This window comes from Fimicolochytrium jonesii (assembly GCF_025526975.1).
Source record: "Fimicolochytrium jonesii strain JEL569 chromosome Unknown EV422scaffold_21, whole genome shotgun sequence".
NCBI lineage: Eukaryota > Fungi > Chytridiomycota > Chytridiomycetes > Spizellomycetales > Powellomycetaceae > Fimicolochytrium > Fimicolochytrium jonesii.
In genome coordinates this window covers 482,835-506,588 of record NW_026515688.1, presented here as the reverse complement: position 1 = coordinate 506,588, position 23,754 = coordinate 482,835, and the positions used below count along the sequence as shown (strand labels likewise).

The 23,754-nt window shown below is 55.5% G+C and overlaps 10 protein-coding genes across 10 annotated transcripts; 5 read left to right on the top strand and 5 right to left on the bottom strand.

The window, feature by feature from the left end:
- Nucleotides 1-240: 240 nt before the first annotated feature.
- On the bottom strand, nt 241-2,007 carry EV422DRAFT_602113 (uncharacterized protein; the record flags this gene model as incomplete). The annotated part of the gene is made up of 3 exons (XM_053073714.1): nt 241-577; nt 643-1,928; nt 1,990-2,007. The coding sequence occupies 3 exons, from the start codon at nt 2,005-2,007 to the stop codon at nt 241-243; spliced, it is 1,641 nt and encodes a 546-aa protein (XP_052923590.1).
- A 574-nt stretch (nt 2,008-2,581) lies between these two features.
- On the top strand, nt 2,582-5,994 carry EV422DRAFT_508138 (uncharacterized protein; the record flags this gene model as incomplete). Its single annotated transcript, XM_053068715.1, has 8 exons — nt 2,582-3,491; nt 3,571-3,835; nt 3,864-4,533; nt 4,594-4,704; nt 4,765-5,202; nt 5,265-5,452; nt 5,485-5,734; nt 5,815-5,994. 8 exons carry the CDS (start codon nt 2,582-2,584, stop codon nt 5,992-5,994), a joined length of 3,012 nt encoding a protein of 1,003 aa, XP_052923589.1.
- A 1,754-nt stretch (nt 5,995-7,748) lies between these two features.
- On the top strand, nt 7,749-9,329 carry EV422DRAFT_569677 (uncharacterized protein; the record flags this gene model as incomplete). The annotated part of the gene is made up of 4 exons (XM_053072791.1): nt 7,749-8,497; nt 8,570-8,805; nt 8,877-9,099; nt 9,173-9,329. 4 exons carry the CDS (start codon nt 7,749-7,751, stop codon nt 9,327-9,329), a joined length of 1,365 nt encoding a protein of 454 aa, XP_052923588.1.
- A 1,184-nt stretch (nt 9,330-10,513) lies between these two features.
- EV422DRAFT_498798 (HotDog domain-containing protein) lies at nt 10,514-11,842 on the top strand (the record flags this gene model as incomplete). The annotated part of the gene is made up of 4 exons (XM_053068046.1): nt 10,514-11,092; nt 11,167-11,326; nt 11,397-11,697; nt 11,770-11,842. The coding sequence occupies 4 exons, from the start codon at nt 10,514-10,516 to the stop codon at nt 11,840-11,842; spliced, it is 1,113 nt and encodes a 370-aa protein (XP_052923587.1).
- Nucleotides 11,843-12,186: 344 nt separating this feature from the next.
- Nucleotides 12,187-14,373, top strand: EV422DRAFT_551231 (uncharacterized protein; the record flags this gene model as incomplete). Its single annotated transcript, XM_053071822.1, has 9 exons — nt 12,187-12,281; nt 12,357-12,510; nt 12,609-12,804; nt 12,985-13,158; nt 13,234-13,334; nt 13,414-13,531; nt 13,604-13,771; nt 14,069-14,338; nt 14,366-14,373. 9 exons carry the CDS (start codon nt 12,187-12,189, stop codon nt 14,371-14,373), a joined length of 1,284 nt encoding a protein of 427 aa, XP_052923586.1.
- Nucleotides 14,374-14,581: 208 nt separating this feature from the next.
- Nucleotides 14,582-17,189, bottom strand: EV422DRAFT_175753 (uncharacterized protein). The gene is made up of 5 exons (XM_053065118.1): nt 17,044-17,189; nt 16,722-16,844; nt 15,701-16,654; nt 15,177-15,623; nt 14,582-15,120 (listed from the first exon to the last, which is right to left on the bottom strand). The coding sequence occupies exons 2-5, from the start codon at nt 16,725-16,727 to the stop codon at nt 14,791-14,793; spliced, it is 1,737 nt and encodes a 578-aa protein (XP_052923585.1). The 5' UTR covers nt 16,728-16,844; nt 17,044-17,189; the 3' UTR covers nt 14,582-14,790.
- EV422DRAFT_175702 (uncharacterized protein) lies at nt 16,568-19,092 on the bottom strand. The gene is made up of 3 exons (XM_053065116.1): nt 17,044-19,092; nt 16,722-16,844; nt 16,568-16,654 (listed from the first exon to the last, which is right to left on the bottom strand). The coding sequence occupies exons 1-2, from the start codon at nt 18,957-18,959 to the stop codon at nt 16,784-16,786; spliced, it is 1,977 nt and encodes a 658-aa protein (XP_052923584.1). The 5' UTR covers nt 18,960-19,092; the 3' UTR covers nt 16,568-16,654; nt 16,722-16,783.
- Nucleotides 19,093-19,158: 66 nt separating this feature from the next.
- On the bottom strand, nt 19,159-20,411 carry EV422DRAFT_537718 (Rhodanese-like domain-containing protein). Its single transcript, XM_053070936.1, has 4 exons — nt 20,214-20,411; nt 19,884-20,026; nt 19,743-19,818; nt 19,159-19,670 (listed from the first exon to the last, which is right to left on the bottom strand). Exons 1-4 carry the CDS (start codon nt 20,301-20,303, stop codon nt 19,485-19,487), a joined length of 495 nt encoding a protein of 164 aa, XP_052923583.1. The 5' UTR covers nt 20,304-20,411; the 3' UTR covers nt 19,159-19,484.
- EV422DRAFT_537716 (uncharacterized protein) lies at nt 20,412-22,055 on the top strand. The gene is made up of 3 exons (XM_053070935.1): nt 20,412-20,909; nt 21,031-21,549; nt 21,611-22,055. Exons 1-3 carry the CDS (start codon nt 20,591-20,593, stop codon nt 21,982-21,984), a joined length of 1,212 nt encoding a protein of 403 aa, XP_052923582.1. The 5' UTR covers nt 20,412-20,590; the 3' UTR covers nt 21,985-22,055.
- On the bottom strand, nt 22,056-23,392 carry EV422DRAFT_537714 (uncharacterized protein). Its single transcript, XM_053070934.1, has one exon. It carries the CDS (start codon nt 23,199-23,201, stop codon nt 22,191-22,193), a length of 1,011 nt encoding a protein of 336 aa, XP_052923581.1. The 5' UTR covers nt 23,202-23,392; the 3' UTR covers nt 22,056-22,190.
- Between the last annotated feature and the right edge of the window lie 362 nt (nt 23,393-23,754).

The following is a 23,754-nucleotide window of genomic DNA, read 5'->3' as shown; positions in this document are numbered from 1 at the left end:
GCCTCCAGCCGCCAAAGCTTCACCGCGAGGTCCGGTCCATCACGTTTGCCCGCGCTACTGGAGCGAGCCCCTCGCCACATCGGACTCTTGCGCGCCAAACTCGCCTATTGATGGAGCCTTTCTGCACAGGCAAGGTCTACAAAATCTACGCAGGCAGGGCAGGCAAGGTCTACAAAATCTACGCAGGCACGGTCTACAAAATCTACGCACGAGGGGCCGCTGCTGCTGGGGGCGGCGCAGCTATTCGTCTTCATCTGGGAGGCCGTATTTCCGGATGGCCGCAGCCGTCGCCAGGGGCAGCGTCACAACAGCCGTGTGGCCACTGACGCCGGACGTGTCAAGCTCCGCCGTTCCGTGGAGCTTGTCAGACATCCACGTCCATATGCAGTCGGGCTGCAGCACCAAGTAGAAGCCTTGCTCTGGCAGCGCAAATATCCACTCGCCGACGATGGTTGGCGGAGCGACGGCGTAGCCTGCCACCCATTGCGTGCATAGCTTGCGGGCCTGAAGCTCCTCCGGAAGCTCCTCCTTGGGGGTCAGCTTCCATATGGCGCGGCCTGTGTGCGGGTTCAGCTCGCTGGCGACGCCGTCGTCCGACGGGTCGGAGTGAACGACCACTTGATAGTTGGTCGCGTGGCGAACAGCAGGGTGAACTCATCGGAGTGTGGCCCGTACACCTCTGGCATGGACATCATCAGGTAGGCCGCCGCGGTGGGGTTGCGTTTGGTGAGCTCCCGCAGCAGTCGCTTGGTGAACGCCTTTTCCGTGGCAACGAGAAACTTCTTTGCCGAAATGTCAGCCCCTCCTTTCATTGAATAGTGCGACGTCCCCCTGGCATATCCCGAGTGCTTGACGCCACGACGAAGCCCCGTGGCGTGCATTGTGCCCCTTGAAGCCTTCCATCGAACCAGAGCCGGCCGGGATCCACAGGACTCGACAATGAGCCCCAGCCGCAGGTCATGTTCGCGACGACCCACGCTATTGTACAAGATTGTGGCCACAAGGGCGCCGTGCTTGTCGCGGATGTAGATGTCGGCCCCCCCCCGGGGTTCAATTTGCTCAAGCCCATCCAGGCCCCTCGCCTTCGCCGGCCTCTTCCCAAACCCCGCATAGACCATCTTGCCCTCCCAGCCATCGCACGAGGCGGGCGTTGGCACCACGATGTGAACAGCCGGGCGGCTGGCGGAGGGCCGGGGGTCGACCAAGAAGTCGGCCGCGGTAAGACCGCCATCGGTGATCGCGGCGATGATGTCGGACTGGAGCCCAATATGGTGCTTGGCGCGCTTCTTGTGGTGACGGGACCGCGTTGGCCTATTGATCCACCAGCCCCAAAGGGTGGGGTTGTCTTGCTTGATCTTCTTTGAAAAAAGGCCAATGGCCTTGCCCTTGTCTTCTAGGCTAGCGTCCCAGGCGGCAAGGCCGGCGTCTACCAGCAGCGGATACAAAAAGGCCACCATGTTGCCGAAGGTAGCTGTGGCGCGGCCCTCGCCCATGCCCATCAGAAGAGCCTCGACCGTGGTGGGTGCGACGGGGGGCGTGGCCTGCGGCGCGGTGGAGGGGAAGGGGAGGGGGAAGGTGTTAGCGACCCAGCCCGCGCAATCGTAATCACCGACGCGGCACAGCAGCATGCCCAGGCAGCGCATCCCATACCAGTTGACCTCCAACAAGCGGCGGTCGTGCTCGAGATCAGCGCACAGCAGCATGCCCAGGCAGCGCATCCCATACCGGTCGACCCCCCGCAAGCGGCGGTCATGCTCGAGATCAGCGCACAGCAGCATGCCCAGACAGCGCACCCCATGCCGGTCGACCTCCCGCAAGCGGTGGTCGTGCTCAACATGGGCTGCGGGATCGGCGCATGGCAAACACGCCCAGACAGCGCGCCCCATGCCGTTCGACCTCCCGCAAGCGGCGGTCGTGCTCAGCATGGGCTGCGAGCCCAGGCGGTCAACACCCGGCAGAGACGCCCACGGCTACACAGCGGCCACTCACCTTGTCAGCGCTGAGCATTTTCGGAGCGTGCTCTGTGTGAGTTGCCGGGCTTGAGCTGGAAGGAGGTAGGCGCTGGCCGGGGGGCTGTTGTCCGCTGCAAGCGCTTGATGTTTCGTGTGGCAGTGTGGTCTTGGAGATGCGGCGATCATCACAGCAGCAGTGTGGACATGTGACCGGCAAGCCACAGCTGCGCCGCGACTGCGCCACCTCCAGCGGATTGGGTAAGCAGCTAAGTGCGGCCGGCTCTTGGAAGACGGAGATACACCCACCCCCACACACACACCCACACACACTCACACACACACGCACACCCACACACCCACACAAAGATGGGGACTCGCAGCCAAGCGGCGGCAAAGGCGCCCGGCCCTAGCCGGTCAAACATGGAAGCGGCCGGCGAGGTATGGGGGTGTGCAGCTGGCATATATATATAGCCTCACCACAGACTCGCCATAAGGATGCGATAGCGCGGGCGGGGAGGCGCTACCGCGGGCACCGCCGCGCACACGGGGGTGGCGTGTGCAGCGGGCATATATATGGCACTGCCGCGCACGGGCGCTAACGACACATGCATATCCACTGCTTTTTCTAGATGCCGGCCCGCCGGTCAAAGGTGGCGGAGGCCGCTGACAAGGCCGCTGATGGCTCCGACTCTGACGTCGCGAGCGAGGAGGCGCTGGCGGACATGGCCACCAGCGTGCTACTTGCCTTCGGCGACGAGGGGAGCGAGCACGAGCAGGAAGGGGGGGAGGAGGGCGACGGGGAGGAGGAGGGCGACGCGGAGGAGGATGGGCGCGCTGAGGAGGAGGGGCGCGCTGAGGAGGAGGGGCGCGCTGAGGAGGAGGCTGGGGAGGAGGAGGCGAGCGCCGCGCCCAAGAAGCGCAGTGGAAAGTCCGCCAAGCGGATCCTTCAGCAAGAGAAGACAAGAATGGTCAACCGAATGCTGCAGCTTCTACGGGCGGGAGACCCCGCTGATTGGTCCAAGTCATTGAGCATGGCGGAAGCTTGGAAAACAGCCAACGTTGACATGGGGCGGATGAGGGAGGCTGCCGGTGCGGAGGCTAGGCCCGCGACCGCCAACTTGCTTGGCCACAGCGCACAACGTAGCCTCGCGCTGGCGTTGGTCGACCAGCTGGACCCCGACGACAGGAGGGCGCTCCGCGACAACGTGGGGAGCATATCGGCGACCATCGCGGACGTTGTCGTCGCCGAGGGGGCGCTCATCACAGCCGCCGAGAGCTTGGTCGAGATCTGCAAGCTGGCTGGCGAGCCCCTCCGACTCATCGTTGCATCCTCTCGGAGCGCAGGCCGCAGCTACCTGGTCACAGACAGCGACGACACAGTGCGGATCGTGGCGGGGGACCTGATGGGGCAGCCCGTCGACACCGCCCGCGCAGCCCGGCGTGCTCTGGACACCTACGTAGGCTCCCTGTTTGTTGAGGGGGAGAAAAACGGGGGGAAGAGAAAACACGGGGCTAAAAAAGACGGGGATGAAAAAGAAGGTGCGTGACCCGCGTTAACGTCACCCGCCGCGCTAGCGCTCGTAACCAAGCTGTCTCAGGCTCCGCCCACCCCGTGCAGGGAAACCCCTGGCGCCCATCGTGCCCATCTGGAAAAACAGAGAGGGCCTCCGCGATGCACTTTGGGACAAGTACAACAAGGCATCCGGCAGGGACATCAGGCGCACGCCTTGGCCGGAGATCCGCGCGCTGACAAACCCCCTCCTTGTCAAGGGCTGGCCACCGTACTCGCTGTATGGCCGCACCTTTGGCAAGACGGCAAGCAAGGAGGAAGTGGCAAGCTTCTCGCTGTACTGGGACTGCATTCAGCACGTCGGCGCGAGGACGTGAGCATCGACGACCTTTTCGCGGAAGAAAGGCCCGCGGACCCGCTGGCATCTGTGGCCGGCGTGACCAAGAACGGCTGGGAGGGGCAGGGCCCACGGCTGCTCAGGTCGAGGCGCTTTCTGGCTCCCCAGTCAGCGGGGTCGGCGAGGGGGCATCGGGGAAGGTGGCCATGGAGGCGGCGGAGGGGGTGGGGGAGGAGGTGGCAGAGAAGACGGCGGAGAAGGCGGCGGAGAAGGCGCCGGGGGAGGCTGAGGCTGGGAAGCGCAAGCGCGCAGAGGAGGGGGAGCCGGAGCAAGCGCCCCCCGAGAAGAGGGGCAAGCCCACTGCAGCCGCGGAGGAGGAGGGATCGGAGGAGGAGGGGTCAGACGAGGAGGGATCGGACAGGGATAGGAATTGGGCGGAGGATATGGCCACGCTATCTCTTCGCCTGACCCAGGCCCGCCAAATGGCGGACTATCACGGAGGGTTCAAGGGGAGGTACGAAGCCACAGGCGGCCCCGAGGCCTCAAAGCTGCTCGACGAAACCATGCACCTATTCAGAAAGCTCGCGCGCTCAGAGGCCAATGGCGGGAAAGGGTGCAAGAAGGCCATCAGGCAAAACGTGGCAACTTTGGGGAAGGCGGCGGACCGCATATGGGAAGGCTACAGGGGCGTCGCAGACGACACTTACACGCGCATGCAGGAAGCGGCAAAGCCGGTATGAGTTGGGTGAGTGGACGTTGCCGCGGTGCTGCGCTAACGCGGGGTATCTGCGCAGGGGAGACAAGAGGCAAAACAACGGGCACCCAAACCCAAGCTGGCCGCACCGAAACTGGCCAAAGGGGAGGAGTACTTGCTCAATAACACTGAGGCGCGCAAGCACTGGCAGGTGGCGCCGCTGACAAGCATCGGATTCAATGCAAAGGGTGTCTCAAAGTCATGAGCGGAGGTGGAGAGGGGGGAGGGCCCGCCGAAGCCTGCCTCAGTGGTGCCCTATGCGCGCGCCACCGGCCACGGCGAGATGCCCGGCTTCTGGATGCCGCCACAGGCTGTGATGGACGAGTGCGCACGCCTGGCCCAGTATGGCGACGTCGGCCCCTTCACTCTGCCGCCGACCGTGCTTGGCCTCTACCCAAACCTGAAGGAGGCGGGGAGGGGGTGGATGGGCGCGCCCGACAAGGCCGGCCTAGTGGGGAACATGGGCGGCAGGCCGAAGAGCGCAAGCAATTGGCTGTCGCTGACCATGATATACACGTACGTCGACACCCTGGCAAAGTCGGCGGCCGTGACCCGGAGGGAGACAGGGCAACCCCTACAACGCATGTGGACGGCCGGCGAGGCGCTGCTGATCGGTGAGGGGTGTTTGGCTCCCGCATACATTCACCCGGTAAGTGCTGTACATTCTCGAGGCACTGCCGCACATCCCGCGCTAACAACCCCCCTCCACAGTCGCCAGCAGAACACGACGTTGCCCACTTCATCCTCCACAGAAACCGCAACCATTTCGCCTCGTACTGGTATGACCGGACGGATGGCCGGCATTACTTTTACGACTCCATGTTCGGCAAGCGATCGGGGAAAATGAACGCGGCCGTATGGACCGAGGACATTCGCTGGCGCATCGTGGACAGGGTGCGGTACATGATCCACTGTGGGTTTATGCCCGCAGGTGGGCCCACGTCCCCCCCATCTATGTGTCGCACCCCCGCCAGCAGGACATGGACTCCTGCGGGGTTCTCTCGTGCTGCATGGCCAGCTGGATCATTCACGGCACGGTGGGGGAGCGCAATGCGAAGGGGGCGCTTGTGCTCCCGGCCACGTATTCCACCAGTCAGGTCCACGTTGCGCGCTGGACTATCATGTGGACCATTCTGCACGGGAAAGCCTCGAACATTACGGCCGTGGGCAAGGATCAAGGGGTAAGACCGCGCGCGCCTGTTGCTGATGGATGGCAAATGCTAACCCCCACCCCCCCCCCCCCCCGCCGCCCTGCTGACAGGGCACGGAAGGCTGGGCGGCCCCTCTGTGCGATGTGGCCAGCTGGGTGGCCGGTGGACGGAAACCACCGGCGGCCACAAGTGCAGCCACCCGCGCGGCAGAGTCGAAAACCGCAGAAGCCGTGGCAGGGAGCGCTGGCAGCAGGGAGCCGTCGGTCAAAGCGGTCGGCGGTGATGGTTGAGAGCTCGCCGTCCGTCGAGGAAAGAAGAGGGAGAGGGATCCGACGGCAAAGGCGGTTAGCGCGAAGAGGGTGTAGGGGGGAAAGGGCGGCTGGGCAATAGCGCGACATATCCCGCGCTATTGCGGCCACCATATTTAATACGGCACCGCTGAGTCACCCACGGATGAGCCACATTGATTTGTATGAAACGATTAATGAAGCTATTCTGAAACGATAGCTTGCCGCCGCAAGATTCTTACTATGTGGCAGATTTGTGATGCTGTAAACGCTGTATTCTAAATTGAATAGAGACCCTAACCCTAACCCTAATCCTAACCCTAACCCTAACCCTAACCCTAACCCTAACCCTACTTTGTAAACATTGTATTCTCAATTGAACCAGGACTCTAACCCTAACCCTAACCCTAAATTGAATCAAGAAGTTCAGAGGGTCCTAGAGAGCGTCCGAGAGAGCGTTCCATCACGTGGGTTTCATCACGTGAGCGTTGCGCAGGCTTTAATAAGTCTGATCGACATTAAATGTGTATCTAGACACTTTCATCGCAGTGGATTCCAATGAGATCTTGTCCTCCTTACATAAATCAATGTCCCTTCAACAGTAGTTTATTCTGTGCCTTGTGGATGACACATCGTTACACTGACGGTTGTTGATGAATCTCGAGCGCCGATCCCCTGCTGACAGTCTGTGTCGACTTTGAACGCGTTCCCCTGCGAGAGCCTGGGTGCCAGTGGGTGGGACCTATCGATATCTTCCTGCCCCCACGGCGCACATTCAACGGGTTCATCCGCCGGCTTACAGGACGGGATAAAGCAACCGGGTTGTATCGTCGGAAGTTGGTGATCGTCTGAGTGTTCATACTGCGACAAATGAGAAGCGGGCCCGCCACGTTTGCTTCCACTCCAGGGTGTCCCATTCACCAAGTGATTCGGCAACGACTGTGCGTAGAGAGTGACTGACACCTGCAAACGTTCTACATCGTTTGCAGCATTCCGTTCGACGACGAAGAGTATACCACAGCGGTAGGGAGGAAGGCGGGCTGTCACTTTCATAGCTGGGCTGTTGGACCGTGAGTTTGCGTTTGAAGAAACGCATGTCTGACGGTTGACAGTTGAACGGAATTTGGGCGGTTTCCCGCTGACGAGTGTGAGCATGGTGCTGGCGACGTCATCTTCATCCACCTCGTCCTCTGCGTTAGGGCAAGTGGATGGTTCGGCACGAGGTGGGCGAGGCCAAGGCTCGCCAACTGAGAATGACACGTTAAACATGGCAATTCCCCCGCGAGATAAGGAGGGTAGAAGGAACTCCATGCACGAGCTGCGTCTCGCCAGACGTCAAAGCTGGGAATCGGATCAAACTGGTGGTGAGTAGCTCCTTCAAGCCCTCAATTGGAAATACGTTAGGAATGCTCATGAGCACTTCCTGCTCAGAAGACAAGTGGAGTGGAACGAATGACCGCCCTGCTTCCAGTGGATTGATGCTCCGGAAGGTCCCATCGTTCTCAGCTTTGAAAACGAACACGAATGGCAATAACGCACGGACCTCTCTCCCTGCTCGGCATGTCGCCCCTAATCATCATTCGATGATAGGACCGTACCAACTTCCTGGCTACGCTCAGCACGCTCCTACGCTGACGACCCCGCTGCCAAGTAGGCCGCAGTCTGAGGGTGCTTTACCAGGACTGTCAGCGCAAAGGGTGGCTTATACAAATCTACCGCTTCCTCCACCTCCCGATAGGTCTCGGCGACCAGCTAAGATGCAAAGCCGGGACTCGCTAAGGTCGCTGATGGGTGTCCTCACCGACGCAGAACAGCGAGACAGGGAGAGGGATCGTCAGTTGGTCGTGGAGACGGATACCGATCTGAACACTGTCTCACGGCCACCGCTTTTCAAATCTGCGACGCTTCCTCTGAAGACCTCTAAAGCGAACAAAAGCGAAGAAGATACTGAGGATTTCGTGTGGAGCGGCTCTCCTGATCCAACCCACTGCCGCACTCTCAGATCCTTTTCACATCACCTGCTCCCAGCCCCGACGGATGCCCCAACCTCAGTGGTACCGGTTGCTGCTTCGACCGTTGCGCGGTCCGATTTCTCGATGTCCGACTACTCTGCCCAGCTTGCACATGCGCGAAGCTCCCCGGGCTTGGCCGATGGAGGTCGGTCGACAGGGCCACGTTTGAAAAAGAGTGGCGATTTTCGAACAATTCACAGCAAACGGCAGTCTTCACCTATGGCCCCGTTTCTCCCACTTGGCCCGCCATCGCAGTACGGATACACAGGGTACGCGTCGTCCTCCAGAGGCTATCTGGATGATACCTTCACGGATGGGGAGGGCTCGCCGTTTACACCCACGAGATCGAATGAAGGAGAAGATTCTCCGTTCATGAATGAGCAGTCGACGCGGTCCGGTTATGACGACGAACGCACGTATCTCCTTCGGACGAACAGATATCGACGGAGACCGCTCACCGACGAGCGTGGAGGCTCAGAGGCTGATTGCGCACGGTAAGTCAGCCTTCCCGCGAAAGTCAATGCAAGGATCTGGTCAAAGCGTAACTTTTTGAACTTCCCGTCCAGAACACAAGCCCGCTCCGCCCTCTTCCTCCTCCTGACCATCGCCATAATCCTGCTGGGATCCTTTACGCTGTTTGTGGTTTGCATCCAGCCGTTGTCACAAGTGTCTATCGTTGGTGTCGGCAATATTCATGCCGAATACAGTATCTACGAGTTCGACATTGTGTTGGGCGCTGCCAACGCAAATATCCTTCCTGTTTACCTTCGAAACGTGGACATGGATGTGTTTGTGGGAAGTGGTAGGTTGATGGATTACCTGATCGGTGGAAGCGAGGGATCATGCATTCTGATCTTACTTGCATATTGCCAGATATTCTTGGTGTGGAAGGCGTAGGACTCGCGGATACTGTACCATCCCAAGAAGACTCGCCCGCACCGCCTCCGGATCCCACTAAATCGCCTCCAAAAGAGCTCCTTTCGCACGTCCACCATTTGACAACCACTATCAGCTTTCCAGCGTTCACCCCGTCCACCCCGACTACACCGGTTGGACATATATCCATTCGCGAGCCGGAGAATACTATGGGGAAAATGTAAGTCCGAGACGGCTCATTCCATCCTAATCGAGATATAACGCATTGAATCTGATACTCATTGTATCGCCAGGATATATATGGAATTCCCCTACACACTGACCATTCGCGGGAAAATACGGTACCGAACACTATGGTGGAGCGAGCATTCCGTTCCCGTTACGTGCGTCGTCCCGGTGCCCAAGACCATGGAAGAACCGTCCTCGACTGGCTTTTTGGAATGTCGTTGAGGCAAGCGTTTCCTATCTGGATGCAGCAGCGGGCTGCAAACCGGGGACCCTTCCGTCTTTTTTCGCCAGCCGGTCCACCGGTGGGAGCACGAAAACACCTTTGTCGCTACGATTTCTTTCTTGTACATGCCTTGTGTTCTTCGCCAGAGGATTCGTTCGCCGCGTTCCAACCCTGTACAAGTCCTGCGGGGCTCTTTTCGCCAAGTCCCGCCACCGTGAAGAAACATTTTGAAACTCCCTCGCCAATCCGTTCCTTCTCACTTCATCCTACGCGGCATATGCCCATCAAGCGTCGCCTCCTCTCCAAACTCCCAATCTCCGGTCTCCCGATTTTGTACTCCATCCGTCTAGTTCCTGTAATATCGTTGTTCTCGAGTCTTGGTGAATTTTGTACATACACCGCCGTTTTGCAAATGGAAGTTGTTCCTAACTAGTTGCTGATCGATGGAAAGTCGAATGAAGTGTGAACGGTGCGGAACGCGTATCTATGTGGTCGTCATCCCGGCGCCGCGTGTTTTCGTGGATTTGCATCTGATAATCGGAGTCCGGCGTTCCGCTGCCGACCTTTCTCACATAACTTGAACTTTGAAGTCACCCATACAAATAGTGGGAACCCCTCAAAAGTTGCTTGCTCAGGGAACGGGAACGATTGAATATTGACGTATATACGTACATATATACATATCAGCAATATACTTACATATACCAGCAAAGAACAATGGCGTCGAAAGGTCTACGCATTCCTGCGAAGGCGCCATGGACATGCCTTCCGTGTCGGAGTTTCGCTGCCAGCAGGACAGCGCTGCGGTCAACGCCGAGCGGTCGTGAAAGAGAGTCGCTACAGCCTTGCCGCCAGGAAACGCGGGGCTTCCGTGCCTCCTCTTCGAAGGTGCTAGTAGAAGACAGCCGGGGGAAACTGAAGGAATGGCAGGCTGCCGTTGAGAAGGAAGCTGAGGCTCGAAAGAAATGGTGAGACCTTGGCAGGAGGGAGCGATGCTTTAGAGGACGTGTCTCATGTTGCAACGTTCAGGGCGGTCTTGCCGTATGTGAAGGGCCGCACGAGCGCCACGCACAGGATGTGGTTCAATCGCTTCCTTGCCGAAAAGCAGCAGCAAGCTATCGAGACCACCGGCCGCACCGACGGCGTCACTGCCAGCGTTTCCCGCCCAAATCGTCCCAGGCACATGCAGGACTCATATCTCGAGGAGATCTTGGAGTTCACCAATCCTGACATTAGGGAAGAGTACGTTAACCCCCACGGGACTGTCAGGATCGGGAAAGTGCTGGAGGACCTGGATGCCTTGGCGGGATCGATAGCATATATGCACTGTGACGATAACAGCGCAGAGACGATCCCACTGACTATCGTCACAGCAAGTCTTGATCGAATCGATCTACTCCAAAGTATACCGATGGATCAAGACCTGCGTCTCAGTGGGCATGTCACCTGGGTTGGAAGTTCGTCCATGGAAGTCAGCTGCTGGCTGGAAACCATGTCGACTCCACCACCAGATCCTCGGGAGACCTCCTACGGGGTTGGCGTCCTTGCTGCCCAGAAGCGTGTCCCTGGAAAAAAGATCCTAACGGCAAAGTTCTCGATGGTTGCGCGTGATCCCATCACTGGCAAGGCTGCAAAGGTCAACCAGCTGATTCTGGAGACGGATGAGGATAGGCGGCTGTTCCGATCTGGGGCGGAACACAAGGCAAGGAAGTTGATGGACAGTCAGTTTGATTTATCCGCTGTTCCTCCAAGTTTCGAGGAGGTAAGACGACCATTGATTGAAGTCGCTCGTGGTATCACGTTCACTTACTTACTCATGACATGGCTATTCTCCAGCTGAACCTTGTTCACGAGCTTTACAAGGAATACATCCAATACCTCGACCCAACGTACAAGCGGGAGATGCCAAGCAACGTTCAGTGGATGAAGGACACCGTCCAGCAGAACCTTGTCATGTGCATGCCCCAAGACCGGAACATCCATGGGAATGTCTTTGGTAAGTGCTGCATCTCTCGACACCGCAACGCTGTATGGTGGAACTCAAAATCATTTATGAACTGTCGCAGGTGGATATCTTCTCCGACTGGCCTTCGAACTGGCGTCGTCAACTGGAATGATCTTCGCCAAGTCCCGCGCGAATTTCGTAGCCCTCGATGACATCAAGTTCAAGAAACCGGTGAAAGTGGGGGCATTGTTGAGTCTCACTTCGCAAGTTGTGTATTCGTCGGGGAGGACCTTCCAAGTGAAAGTGAGAGCCGACGTCATTGACCCTATCAAGGATGAGCAATCGACCACGAACACATTTCATTTGACGTTCGAGGCGGATCACGACGTGTCGAGGGTTATGCCCAGGAGTTACGATGAAAGGTATGTAAAGACCAGTCACTTCATGAAGTAGTGAGCCGCAAATTAACCGCTTACACCACATTAATTCTACAGTATGCGTTATATCGAAGGCCGACGCAAGAAAGAACGATGGATGAGGGTGTCGGAGACCAACTCGACAAATTGACACTTTATCTGTACCTGTAGCAAGTTTGTACCTAATTCATCACAATGCTCTGTATCACAGCAATAGTTGACCGCTCCTAAAACATATTTCAGCCAGCCCGAGTTCACATATTTCATAGACAGTAGGTAACTGCGTTGTGTAGATGGTTTTTGTATCTGGAGTCCAGACCATATTGATCACGTAATGTCATAGAAACACGGTCAGGCCGATACTCTGACACTTTGCGTTCTTGGCCGTTCACATTTCGAGAAGGGAGGAATTGTGTTGACCGACATTAACGAACCTATTCAGAGGAGCTCGTCCATATTCCTCTCCCTGTCATTCGTCCGTCCTCACCAGTCGCAATGACCAATGAGAAGAAGCGGAAACTCGAAGAAGTCGAGCAAGGTAAAGCAAGAGCAGCAAAGCGCCACATTTCGCAGAGCCAGTTGGCCACAATGTATGCATAAGGCTTAGTGATACTAAGTGCTTGCGTCCCTTACTGTCGTATAGTGGAAGAGGAGTTTGGCGGGAGCTATCATTGCAATGGCTGCAGCCAGGACATCACAAATCTCATTCGCGTACGATGTGCCGAATGCGCCGACTTTGACCTATGCGTCGCGTGCTTCTGTTCGGGTGCAGAACCACCAAATACACTACATAGAAATAGTCATAGCTATAGAGTGATGGTGAGTTCAGAGGAAGTCTGTTAGTCACTTCTTTGCCAGAGCCTCCGGCAGATGGAAGGGTTTGCGAAACTGACGCACGGATTTTTCGAATGATAAAGGAAATGCTAGATTTCGAGATATACGACGATGGATGGGGAGCAGACGAAGAGTTGAAACTCGTAACCGCCATCGAAAGTTGGGGATTAGGGAATTGGGAGCAGATAGCGGAGCAGATGGGGACCAAGAACAGATTACAGTGCGAGGAACACTACAACAGAGTCTACATCAACAGCGACTCGTTCCCAATACCGGTGGGTTTCACAACAGTGGAGTTCGAGTAGGGCTTGGAACCACTGCTGATGCGAGACACTTGGAACTTTGGCAGAACCTTTCCCGACCAGTCGATCGAAATAAAAGGCTATCCCAGGAACGAGGTGAGTTTGTGATCGCCGCGAAGTTGTGCGTTACAAGCGGTCTAACGTGCTTGAAAAACAGGTCCACCGCGGAAAGTACCGAAACACGAGCGTCCGCCCGTCAGTCAACCAACGAACCACGAGATCATGGGATACATGCCCGGACGGAAAGAGTTCGAAACAGAGTGCGAAAACGATGCCGAGCATCTGATCAAGGATCTGGAGTTTTCTGATAGCGATAGTCCAGAAGACACAGGTGATTGAGGCAGTGTCGTCGTCGGAGGGTTGATCCATGGCAACAGTAACTCACCTTGAGGTTTTACTATCGAAGAACTGAAAATGGCCATGTTCGACATGTATAACTCCGCGCTGGATCGCAGAGCGGAACGCAAGAAATTCATTCTCGATAGAAATATCGTAGATTTCCGGAAGGTGGGATTGGGTTGGACTCATTCCGAACGGACTGGTGTTATGCGGAGGCGAGGACTTACCGGGAAAGGTCATTTCCTAGGTCCAGCAAATGGAGAAAAAAAGATCGAAAGAAGAGAGGGAGCTTTTTCAGAAATTGCGAGTGTTTGCAAAGATGCAAACAGGACAAGACTTCGAGAATTTCATGGGTGGCTTATTAAGTAAGTTCCCAGACCAGTTTTCCTTACTTTCGGGTGGAAGGTCTGACCGCTGACAACCTCAACCGCCTCTAGATGAGATGAAGCTAAGGCAGGAGATTGCGCAATTACAAGAATACCGTCGAATGGGTCTCCGAACGCGGCGGGAAATTGATGCCTATGAGCGCGACAAAAAGGAGCGAGAGCTCACAAAAACAGCACTACAGTTCCACCCAGCGAGTGGTTCAAGAACCACCGGGCGTGGTGGTTCACATCCACCACACGATACTCCGACGCCAGGGATATCACGCAACAACTCCAAGAACGCTTTCCTCACTCCATCCTCATCAGCGCCTTCTCCATCACCAGCTCCCAACCCGTCAATACCACAACCGCAATTCAAAGTCCCGTTCCCGCCGTCACAATTCAAAGTACCAAATACACCGTCCCACGTCAAAGGCCGCCCACCATCGCAATTACCATCATTACAATCACAACCACTTACGGCCTTGCAAATGGCATTACAACGACCTGCGCCTGCAATACCACAACAGCCGCAAGCCCAGAACCTTGGCCCAGCAGCCACCGGCGTACGCAATACCCCCGCGCCCCTCGATATATCCAACGCCGAGGGAGTTGAACTCCTCACCCACAACGAGCAGCAACTATGCAGTAATCTGAGACTCTTCCCGAAATCATACCTGGTTATCAAGGAAACGATACTGAAAGAATACGCGAAGCAAGGCTCCATGCGACGAAGGGAGTGCCGTCGTTTGATCAAGATCGATGTCAACAAGACCAGCAGGATATATGATTATTTCGTAGAAATGGGTTGGATCAAGAATTCGACCAAGAAAGGAGGGTGACCCTTCCATATTGTACATATTGGATATCCTTGACATTTTGTCGCATTTCTCCAGCAATCGCTGTAAATACACGACGCATTGAGATCGCTGGAATACCATTTTGGGGTAGTGAGTGAAATGTGAGGGGTTGGTTGTCCGTACGTTTGCGTCAAGCTCGTCAGTTGTCGCCACATCAGCGTCGTGACCGGCCTGGTACCATAAAGGCAGGAGCAGCAGCGATCCGATGCATCACGGGCCCGTTTGGTGTACGTCGTATGTTTACAAAACACAATCACATTAATCTACATGAATCGTTGCCTCCTAACCCCTTGAGCAAACACAATCCCAAAGCAGCCAAAAAGCACACCGAAGACGGGCACTGGGCATCTACTAGTATCGATCTGTTACCATGTGAATGATTCAAAGACCGGGTGAAGATCATCGCATTTCTGATCTATCACTCCATTGTAATCCATATCCTGACAGGATGGCCTTCATACGGTCAGGGTCCAGTCCTGGCCGTTTTCTGAACTCCATTCGACCGCTGTTGTTGATGTTCGGTAGACTGCGGCTTCCAAAGCCGAGGGCAGCCGTTGATGACGTTGGTGCTCCGGTCATAGAGGTGCTCAATGACGTTGATGAAGAGGCGGCTGTCTGCGAGCTAGGCTCCGCAGCGGCGGCGACTGGGGCAGGGACGGTTGATTCTGGTACCGTCACAGCTGCTTCTTTGTTCGATACGCTCTTTTGCATCTTCGCCTTTGCGGGGTTCTGGTGGGAGGTCGTGAGGGATTGCACCGACGTGGTGCGCCACAGTGAAGACGTACCTCATTTTCTGTATCTTCTTCGTCCTTTGCTTTCTTCGCAAGGTTCAGCTTTCGCTTCTTGGTGGGTTTACCTGTCACTTCATCGCCCTCTGCTGCTGGCTCTGAGGTCTCGTTGCCGTTTGGTAGGGTTGGTAAAACCGGACCTTCGGATTCCGCGGATTCTGCCACCACGCTCGTGCCGTTCTTTGTTGGCTTCTTCGCCCTTGCGGTTTTCGATTTGCTCTTCGGGTCCTCCTTGCATGAGGTTGTTCCCAAACCAAGAATGTCCTCCACGGATATTGGCCCTGTGGGTTGCACTGCAATCGGTATCTCCTTTGCCGTTGCCTTTCTCGCGCCCTTTGTTGTCTTTGTGCCTTGCTTGCTCGATGTAGCTTCGCTTACTTCTACTTGGGTCTCCGTGGACTCCTGTCCCACATTGTTGGAAAAATCCTGCTCTGAGGCAGTCGCCTGGGAAAAAGCGATACAAATTCAATACGATGAAAATCACCCATGCTAGAGCGACGTAAGTGGATGTCGTCCAATACCTGGTCTTCTGACTTTTTGCTCTTCGCGGTTGGTTTGGTAAGTTTGTTCGGGGCAGGGACATCGCGCTCGTCCGGTTCTTGCGCAACATCCTCATCTTCGATGGCCTTTCGTTTCCGCTTCCTCGGTGCCTGTCCTGGGACTTCCTTCTCCGCCCCCCGTTCTGGAAGGACATTCTCGCGATTTTCAGCGGGCATCGGCTCTTCTGGCGGCTCTCGAACATGCTTGGCTTTCCTTGATGTGGTTGTCCTTTGCTTTCCACCATGTGGCTCATTCTCACTTTCGTCGTCCATTGCATCCTCCTCCGTAGAAGCTGCGGCTGGCAGTCCGGTACCATTGATTTTCCACCATTCGGTCCTTTGCGCAGCTCGGCGTGGCCTGCCGTTCGTTCGCGTTTCTGGAAGCTCATGCGGCTCAGCAGCGCTTGCGGATTTTGGCTGTTGCGAAGGAGATTCTGTGTCGTTGTTCGTTGGCTGTTGGGCAGCAGTTCCGGTAGAGTTCTCCGCGTCCGGAAGTTTGGCGTTCGCTTTCCTTGGCTTACGCGTAGCCTTGGGTGCAACATGGGTCTTTTGTAGCACCGGCTCGATTCCGTTAACGGTGGACGTGACAGCAGTATTCTCGACTTCCTCGGGAGAAGCAGGCTGTTTACGATTGCCGCGCTTCGCTTGCCGAGTAGCGACCAATGCTTCTGCCCGTTTTGGAGCCTCGTTTTCATCTTGAGCGGCCTGGTGCCGTTCGGCTTCTCGCTGCAATCTGCCTCTTTCCTGTTCCCATTCGGCGTGCTTCTGAGCTGTCTCAGCGGCGAGACTGGCATTCTGCTCCTCCAATCGGTTGAGTTGGTTTCTGATGCGAGCCGCCTCAAAATCGGATTCACGGCGTTCACGACGCAGGGCTTTGACCTCTGCAACTTCCTCCCGTAATTTCCGGTTGTCGGCTTCCAGCTTTGTCAGCCAAGTCTATAATGACAAGTAATGATTGAGTCACGAGGGATGGTCCTTTGGAAATATATGTTTGCCCGCCTACCTTCATTTCGGTGTCTTCGCTAGTTGCAGCAGCCGCAACTTTCGCGCGGGCAACTTCGAGCTTCAGCTCCTGAATCTCTTCCACAAACCGATCCCGCTCCCGGTCCCAAGCGGACTGATCACGCTGCCACGCCTCTCGCTCGCCCTCATAACGACCTTCTGCTCTTTCTGCTTCCCTCGCGCGCTTCTCGGCCGCCGTTCGAACTTGTTCCAGATGGGCCTTCAGTTCGGCAATTTCTTCCCGATTTCCCTTCTCCGCTGAGACGAGATCGGAGCGTAGCTGGGCGACCTCGGCTTGAGCGGTTTCAGTCGTGGCGCGAGACCTGCGGATTTCGTCACGCATGATTTCCACAACCTCAGCTGCGCGCGACGTGGCTCCCGCAATCTCAAGTCGCGCGGAATCACGCTCGTTTCTCATCTGTTCCGTCATCTCCCGTGCCTCTTGAAATCGGGCTTCCAGAACTGCGATGCTCGACTGTTTCTCATGAATGGCAATAGTCTGTTCTGCAAATTGGCCGTCCATCTCCTTCGATGCCTCCGTCATCGCTGCAAGCTTCGCCGTAACTTCTTCCAGCTGTTGCAAGGTTACATTCAGTTTCTCTTGCACCGTGTGAATCTCAGTTGACAATTCATCCGCTTTCTGCTCTCTCTCGGCCAGAGAACTTTCCAAGCCAGCTCGGGTCTCCTTTTCAAGAATCAAATCTCGCGCCAACGCTTCATGAGCGACCTGTAATGCGCTCAAAGTTTCCGTCGACTCGGTATTCGTCTCCTCTTCGCGTGCGAGGTTCTCCTTCACAAACTCGAGTTCCTTCTCTAGCGCATAGCGTGCAGCTTCCGAAAAAGTCGTCTGCTCCGTTTGATGCAATAGGTGGACTTTTTCCTGCCTAAGCAATTCCTGCAAGGCAGCCATTTCCGACGCATTTTTGCTCAAGGCCGCATCGCTCGTAAGCTTGGTATTTGCAAGCTTCAAATTAAGAACCTTTCGTTCGTCCTCTACATTCTCTTCCAGCGCTTGCATCTTCGTATCAAAGTCCGCAATAATCGCCCTCTTATCGTCCGCCCAGCTATCCGACGCCTTTTGGAACGCGGCTGAGTTTTCTTCCCTGGCAGTCTGCAGCTCGTTCTCCAGCTTCTGCGTGTCTTTCTGATGTTGCTCCTCTGCCGCTTTCAAAGCGAGTGCTAGCTCTTGGCGAAGGCCTTGAACTAGGCGTCCATGTTTCTCTGCTGATAACCTCGCCGCTTTCTTATGCGCGCGCTCGGCCTCACGTAGTGTTGCTGCTAATACTTTCGCTTCGTCCGCAAAAGCCTTCCGGTCCGCCTCCAATCCAGATATTCGAGGGTCAACTTCCGTTGGCTGTTCTAAAGTCTGAAACTTCCGGAGAGATTCTGCGAAGTTCAATGCTCCTGTGATTTCTTGCTGGTTCACATCAGCCGACGCGTCTAAACAGAGAACAAATTTCATAGCAGCATGGCCATCCAAGTAATCTTTGCAAATCAACGTCAGATTGCTTTCGTGATACGGCAATGGCCCTTCAACGCCCGCGGTGGACTTCATGAAGATGATTTTCTGCAACGTTCGAAAAGATAATGAGAGACTCGGGCCAAGTCTGCGTATTGAATCTTCAGATATCGAGTTGTCGAAAGTCGGGAGGCCGAGGTCACATAAGAGCAGGGATCCCATTGTTCTAGCGCCGCCAAACTTCTCCACTCGAATCATCAGAGCGTAGGGTAGTGAGGAACCCCCTTGAACCACCCTCAGCAAATCATGGCAGTCCGAAAAAGGCCGATAGATAGGCTCCAGTGCTGCTTTGTTGCCGCGAGCGTCGATGACACGATCCCCAGTAAGGTCCAAACATTTTGCGTCCGTCAGTGCAACATAAGCGTACGAAAGGCTGACATCGGATGCTTCCGACAGGCTTCTTCCGAGGATAGACAGAGCTTCGGCAAAAACGTGCGTCCGCGTTGCTGAGAACCGCCGTCCGGAGGCAGCGACGAACAGTCCTGCTCGATATCCGTTCAGCACTCGAGACACCAGTTTATCCAACTCAAAGGAGGCGGCCATCTTCGCAGGCGTGTCATCCTCTCGGAATAAGCAATCAACGTAGATCTCTCGTGGTTGCGGGTCCTTTCCTTCGGCTGTCGGGGGTTTGAAGCAGAGTTTGCGGTCGGTGACGCGTGTGAGCAGATCGTTATTAGCCGGGAATTGGATTCCGACGCGGGCCCGAGTCAGAGTGGCCATTTCGCTTCATGCCCGCCCGTCCGAAGGCAGTGGGAGGCGAAGAGGAAGGTGGCGTCGAACACGGCCTACTTTCGAGACGACAAGAGAGTTCCTGTTTTTTGTGCTTCGTAAAGTGTGAATTGTGAGACCCCTGCGGGCGGTGCGCTGGGAGGAAAAGAAGCGCGTCTCATCAAGGACAGTATGACTCTCGGACCACTCGGACATTTGAAACCAGGACTCTATTCAATTTCATTTGGAAGAAGTAACCGCCAGAACTTGAACAAACACAACCTGAGCAAACATCCAATGGAGTACTATACAGACCACTATATAAAGGATAGTGGGTGCTCGCCTGAAATGTCGACCTCTCCTACACAAAGTGCCGCCTAAGCCCCCTTTCGCAAAAGCATTGATGAAGCCGCTCTCGCGTAATTTGGAACGCTTACACGTTCCCCGGCCAGCCACCTCCCTTGTCCGTAAGGACGTTGTCCAGGATTGAGAAGAGTCGTCCATGGAACCGCTGCAGGCTCACACGCTGCGGTCTATTCACAATACCACGTTGGGGTTTTGCGACACAGGCAATCCTGCGCCTTTCCATGCACTGATTCCGCCCTTCAAGCTATATACTTTCTTGTAACCCATATTCTTCAGAGCATCTGCCGCGAGAATGGATCTGTAGCCGGAAGCACAGTAGACGACGATGCTGTCCTCAGTGTTTGGGACGAGACTCTCCTACGACATTGAGACTATGTTTAGCAAGCAATTTCGACTGCAATCGAACCCTCAAATCTCTCTTCCACATACAATCTTGCCCTCCAGAGTCCCACGTCCAGTGTAAATCGCATTTGGCAGATGGAACTCGTTCCACTCATAGGGCTCCCTAAGGTCAACAGATATGAGAGACTTCCCCTGGAATGGCCGAAGCATTCAGATCAGCCCCCATACCGAACGTCCAAGACGTGCAAATCTGCAGGAGGGTTGAAAGGCTCCTTCGTCAATTGGCCATTCAGCTCTCGGGCAGTAATCTCCTTGATTGCCGGCCGAACTTTGTCGACGTAGTCGGTGAAAAGGCTTTGTGATGGAGCTGTCTGCAAACCGAGCAGTCAGAGGTCAGCCTTAAGACGTTACTACTGCCACACGTGTAGACCTCCTCAAAAGCTAGGCTGGTGCGCCCTTGAACGGAGACAGGGAGGCAAAGAAACGCAAGCGACACGGCTTGCACGGCAAAGCTGCCTATGGACTGGCATCCCCGGGCTTTGGGGACATCTTCCATACCTGCGAAAAGTAGCGGGTCAAGGTAGGCCTCGAGGCGGTTGCGGCGAGCCTGACGGCACTGGCGGGTATACTGCGAGCTATGCGGAACATGGCTGACTTATGCGGTGGTGAGGATTGTGTGCGAAGGGCGAAGTTGACTTCGAACGCTTGGGCACTTTGGGCATGAGTTGATACGCGGTGGCTGTGCAAGCGTCGGCCGTCGAAAGGTCGTCGAAGTTCTCGCGAAGTTGGCCAAAGCGTAATCGTTTCCATCCCATCCATCCTTCCGTCACAATACAGATAGAACTGCACAGTCTTACTCTGCTGGGGTGCACCGACCATTCCAACGCCCCACTTTGACGCCATTCTCCGCCCCTCGACACCTTCTTCCTTCAATAATGTTCCGCCTCGCGAACACCCGGGTCATATGTCGACTTACAGGACTGTACGGAGCACGTAGCCACCCGTCGCACGTAATACGGATGCGACAAACGGTCACGGGAAGGCAGTCCCTGCACACGGAGGCCTTCACCGAACGTAAACGCGGTGTACCTGCTGGCATCATTCTCTCACTCATTCCGCTAGCTCTGGCTGCGGCTTGGTACGCCTATACGTACAATACCTTTCCGCCGAGTAGCAGGCGGTACGTACGGAGAGCGACAATGAAACATTACTACACCAATGATCCTCAAGGAGCTGTTGTGGAGTATCTGAGAGGTATATTTCACGTTCAATAAGAGCAGTTCTGTGGGAGCAGAAGGATAGGGCGGGATATGTTTACCTCGACATCGATGACTATGCCATCGACTCAAGCCAACAAAGTTGTCCCTTCTTACAGCTGTGGAGGAGTGCAAGAAAGCAGGATTAGCAGACCATTCGAACGAGATCACCGGGCTTCTGCTTCGTTTAGCCGAATTGTATGACGAGAGACTGGAAAGTCCCCGGGAAGCCGTCACTGTCTATTCCTCAGTCCTTGGTCTGCTGTATGAGGATCTGTCCAAAGATGCAGGTTCAGCAGGGACAGAGCATAACAGGAAGATGGTGGGCATTGCTCAGAAACTCGGGGACATCTACGCCAGGTCTGGGGACGATCAGCAGCGGCTGAAGCTGGCAGAACGCTATTACGAATGGGGCATCCAGAGAATGCTTGGTTTCAAGAACCCGCCACCGCTGATATACGACGATGACGAACTGGCGGATTCCCGTGCCGACGCTGCCGACGAGCCAACGGCCTCTAGTGTGCCCAAGCTGCCGCCGGCTCCACCACAGTGGGTAGCGCCAAGTGACTTGGGCGCTAGTGTAGAGGCTCTCGCCGCGGTATATAGGAAACAAGGGAAATCCATTCTATCACTTTCGGGTAAGCAACAAACCGTTTCTTGATTTGCTGAAGTTCGTTGCGCTGTAACATCTCGATTTAGTGTACATGCGGGCGCTGGGAGCGTTACAGAATGACTTCACGGTTCAAGGTCCCGCTCGGTTTTGTCGGCAGGCCATCCTGGAAAATAATATTGCCGAATGTTATCTGGATTTGGCGCCCATCAACGAAAAATATGCAAATGAGGCTAGGACTTGGGCTGGAAGATCCCTGACCCATGCCCAACAAGCTGGGCCCGAGACGTGTGGGGATTGTCTGATTTGTGCAAAGTGTAACTTGGGAGAGGTGGCGCGAGCCTTGAAGGACTTTGGAAGAGCTCGAGAGTGCTTTACCGAGTGTCGGAAAATGGCCACTGATGCTGGATATTCTGATGGGGTGCAGGCTGCGAACCGAGGCTTGGAGGCGCTAAAAGGTTGAGGGAGAAAGGAAAACAATTCACTTCTTCACTGACATGGGATAGCAACACGGCGTAACAATCACATATGCATAGTCGGCTATCATTGAAATTAATCAGCATCCTGCATTCTGCTTACCAGACCATTTGCCCCGCACAATGCTTACAATATCGTTGGCTACACTAAAGGTACATTTGTAGGTCCGGCACGGGAGGACGGAAGATATCTTTAACTCGCGGGAACACTCGATCTAGCACCCTTAGGTGTCCCCTTCTGCGCCCCCGACTCAGCCTTAGTCCGCCGCAGTTCTTTTTCTTGTTCTTTCCCTGGCGCATCCTTTCCAGCTGTGCCACTTCTATCGTTTGGCGATCGAGACCTCGCTTTCAGCCCACCCTTGTCCATCCGGGGCCGAATGCGCTTCTCTTTCGGTCTAGCGTACAATGGGTTCTGCTGCCTCCAAAAATCGATGCGGGATTGCAGGTACCGAATGCCCTCCGTCACGAGACTCATGACTTGCTCGTCTGGGCAATCAGTGAAGTCTGGATCCGACAAGAGCTCCTCCATGTACATTTTGTCTTTGTACAGTTCGCCGAGCAGTTTGTTTTCGAAGGCTGGGGATAGGTGGCCGCTCGCATCTTTCGTTTGCGGGTGTTGGGCGAAGGCCATTCGAGCTCCGCGGACCGCTCCGTCTTTGGCGTTCGCTTTACGATTCGAGGGATCTGATGCTGCTTCTGCTTCGACAGCCGCCGCCGCCGCCAATTGCTTGCGCAGATTTTGGGGAACTGTGATTCGTGTTTCTTTTGGGTTTCCGATACCGTTTTCGATGGCTTCGCGAGCTTTCTGTATTCCGGTTCTGAACTCATCTAGTTCTGGTCGGAGCCGGTTGCCGCGGTGGTAGAAGACTAACGCCGTCTCAAAGTCACCAATGGCATACAGAGCTTCCGCCTTTTGGTAAATCCCCTTGAAGAACTCGGAATCGACCTCCAATGACAGCTCGGCGTCTTCCAGAGCAGGCTTGCCATTGCCAGCGTTGATGTGACATCGAGATCTGGAGACAAGGCAGTGCTTGTCGGCAGGTCGGATGACTAGAGCTTTCGTGTAGGCATCGATGGCAGCAGCCCAGGAGCCACGCTGTGCGAGAAGGTCTCCCTCCGCTGCGAGTATTTGGAATTTTGCAACAAGGTTCTCGGTGGATTCCGCATCTGGATCCATTTCTCCAGCGTTGCCTGAGGTTGCCATCGTTGCGATTCGCCAGTCGGATGAGTGGATTTCGAAAGATCGGTGGGCACTGGCAAACTTGTTGGAAAAGCCAAGGGAAATGCTGTGTCAAGCGTTGCTCTTCAATTCAGTTCCTGACAGCTTCCGAGGACAATGCCGAGTCTTGGAAACGTCGAATGGATTCAAAATGACAGTATGGTCAACAAGGGGCGGAAACGGAGAACCGCGCTCACGTAAGCCTGAATCAAGCTTGTCAATTTAGAACCACTTTTCCTCCCCACACCCTCCCCGCGAGATCCACGCAGCCTTGAACCTTGGCCGCCTTGGCGGGCTTGTGGAGGTCTTGTGGTGGGGTTATGGGGGTGAACTGGAAAAGGGCAGCAACGACTTGAGGCAGGCAGCTTTGCGGCATCACCGGATATAAACAGGGCCTGAGTTTCGCACGGTATGTCCGCCATCGCATGCTCTGCGCTTCATCACCAGTTTGACATGTAGGCATCACTGTCCCATCTACGAGGTGCCCTCGAACGACGACAAGTCTGTTCCCCCGCTCGGCGGCGGCTGCCACTGCGGC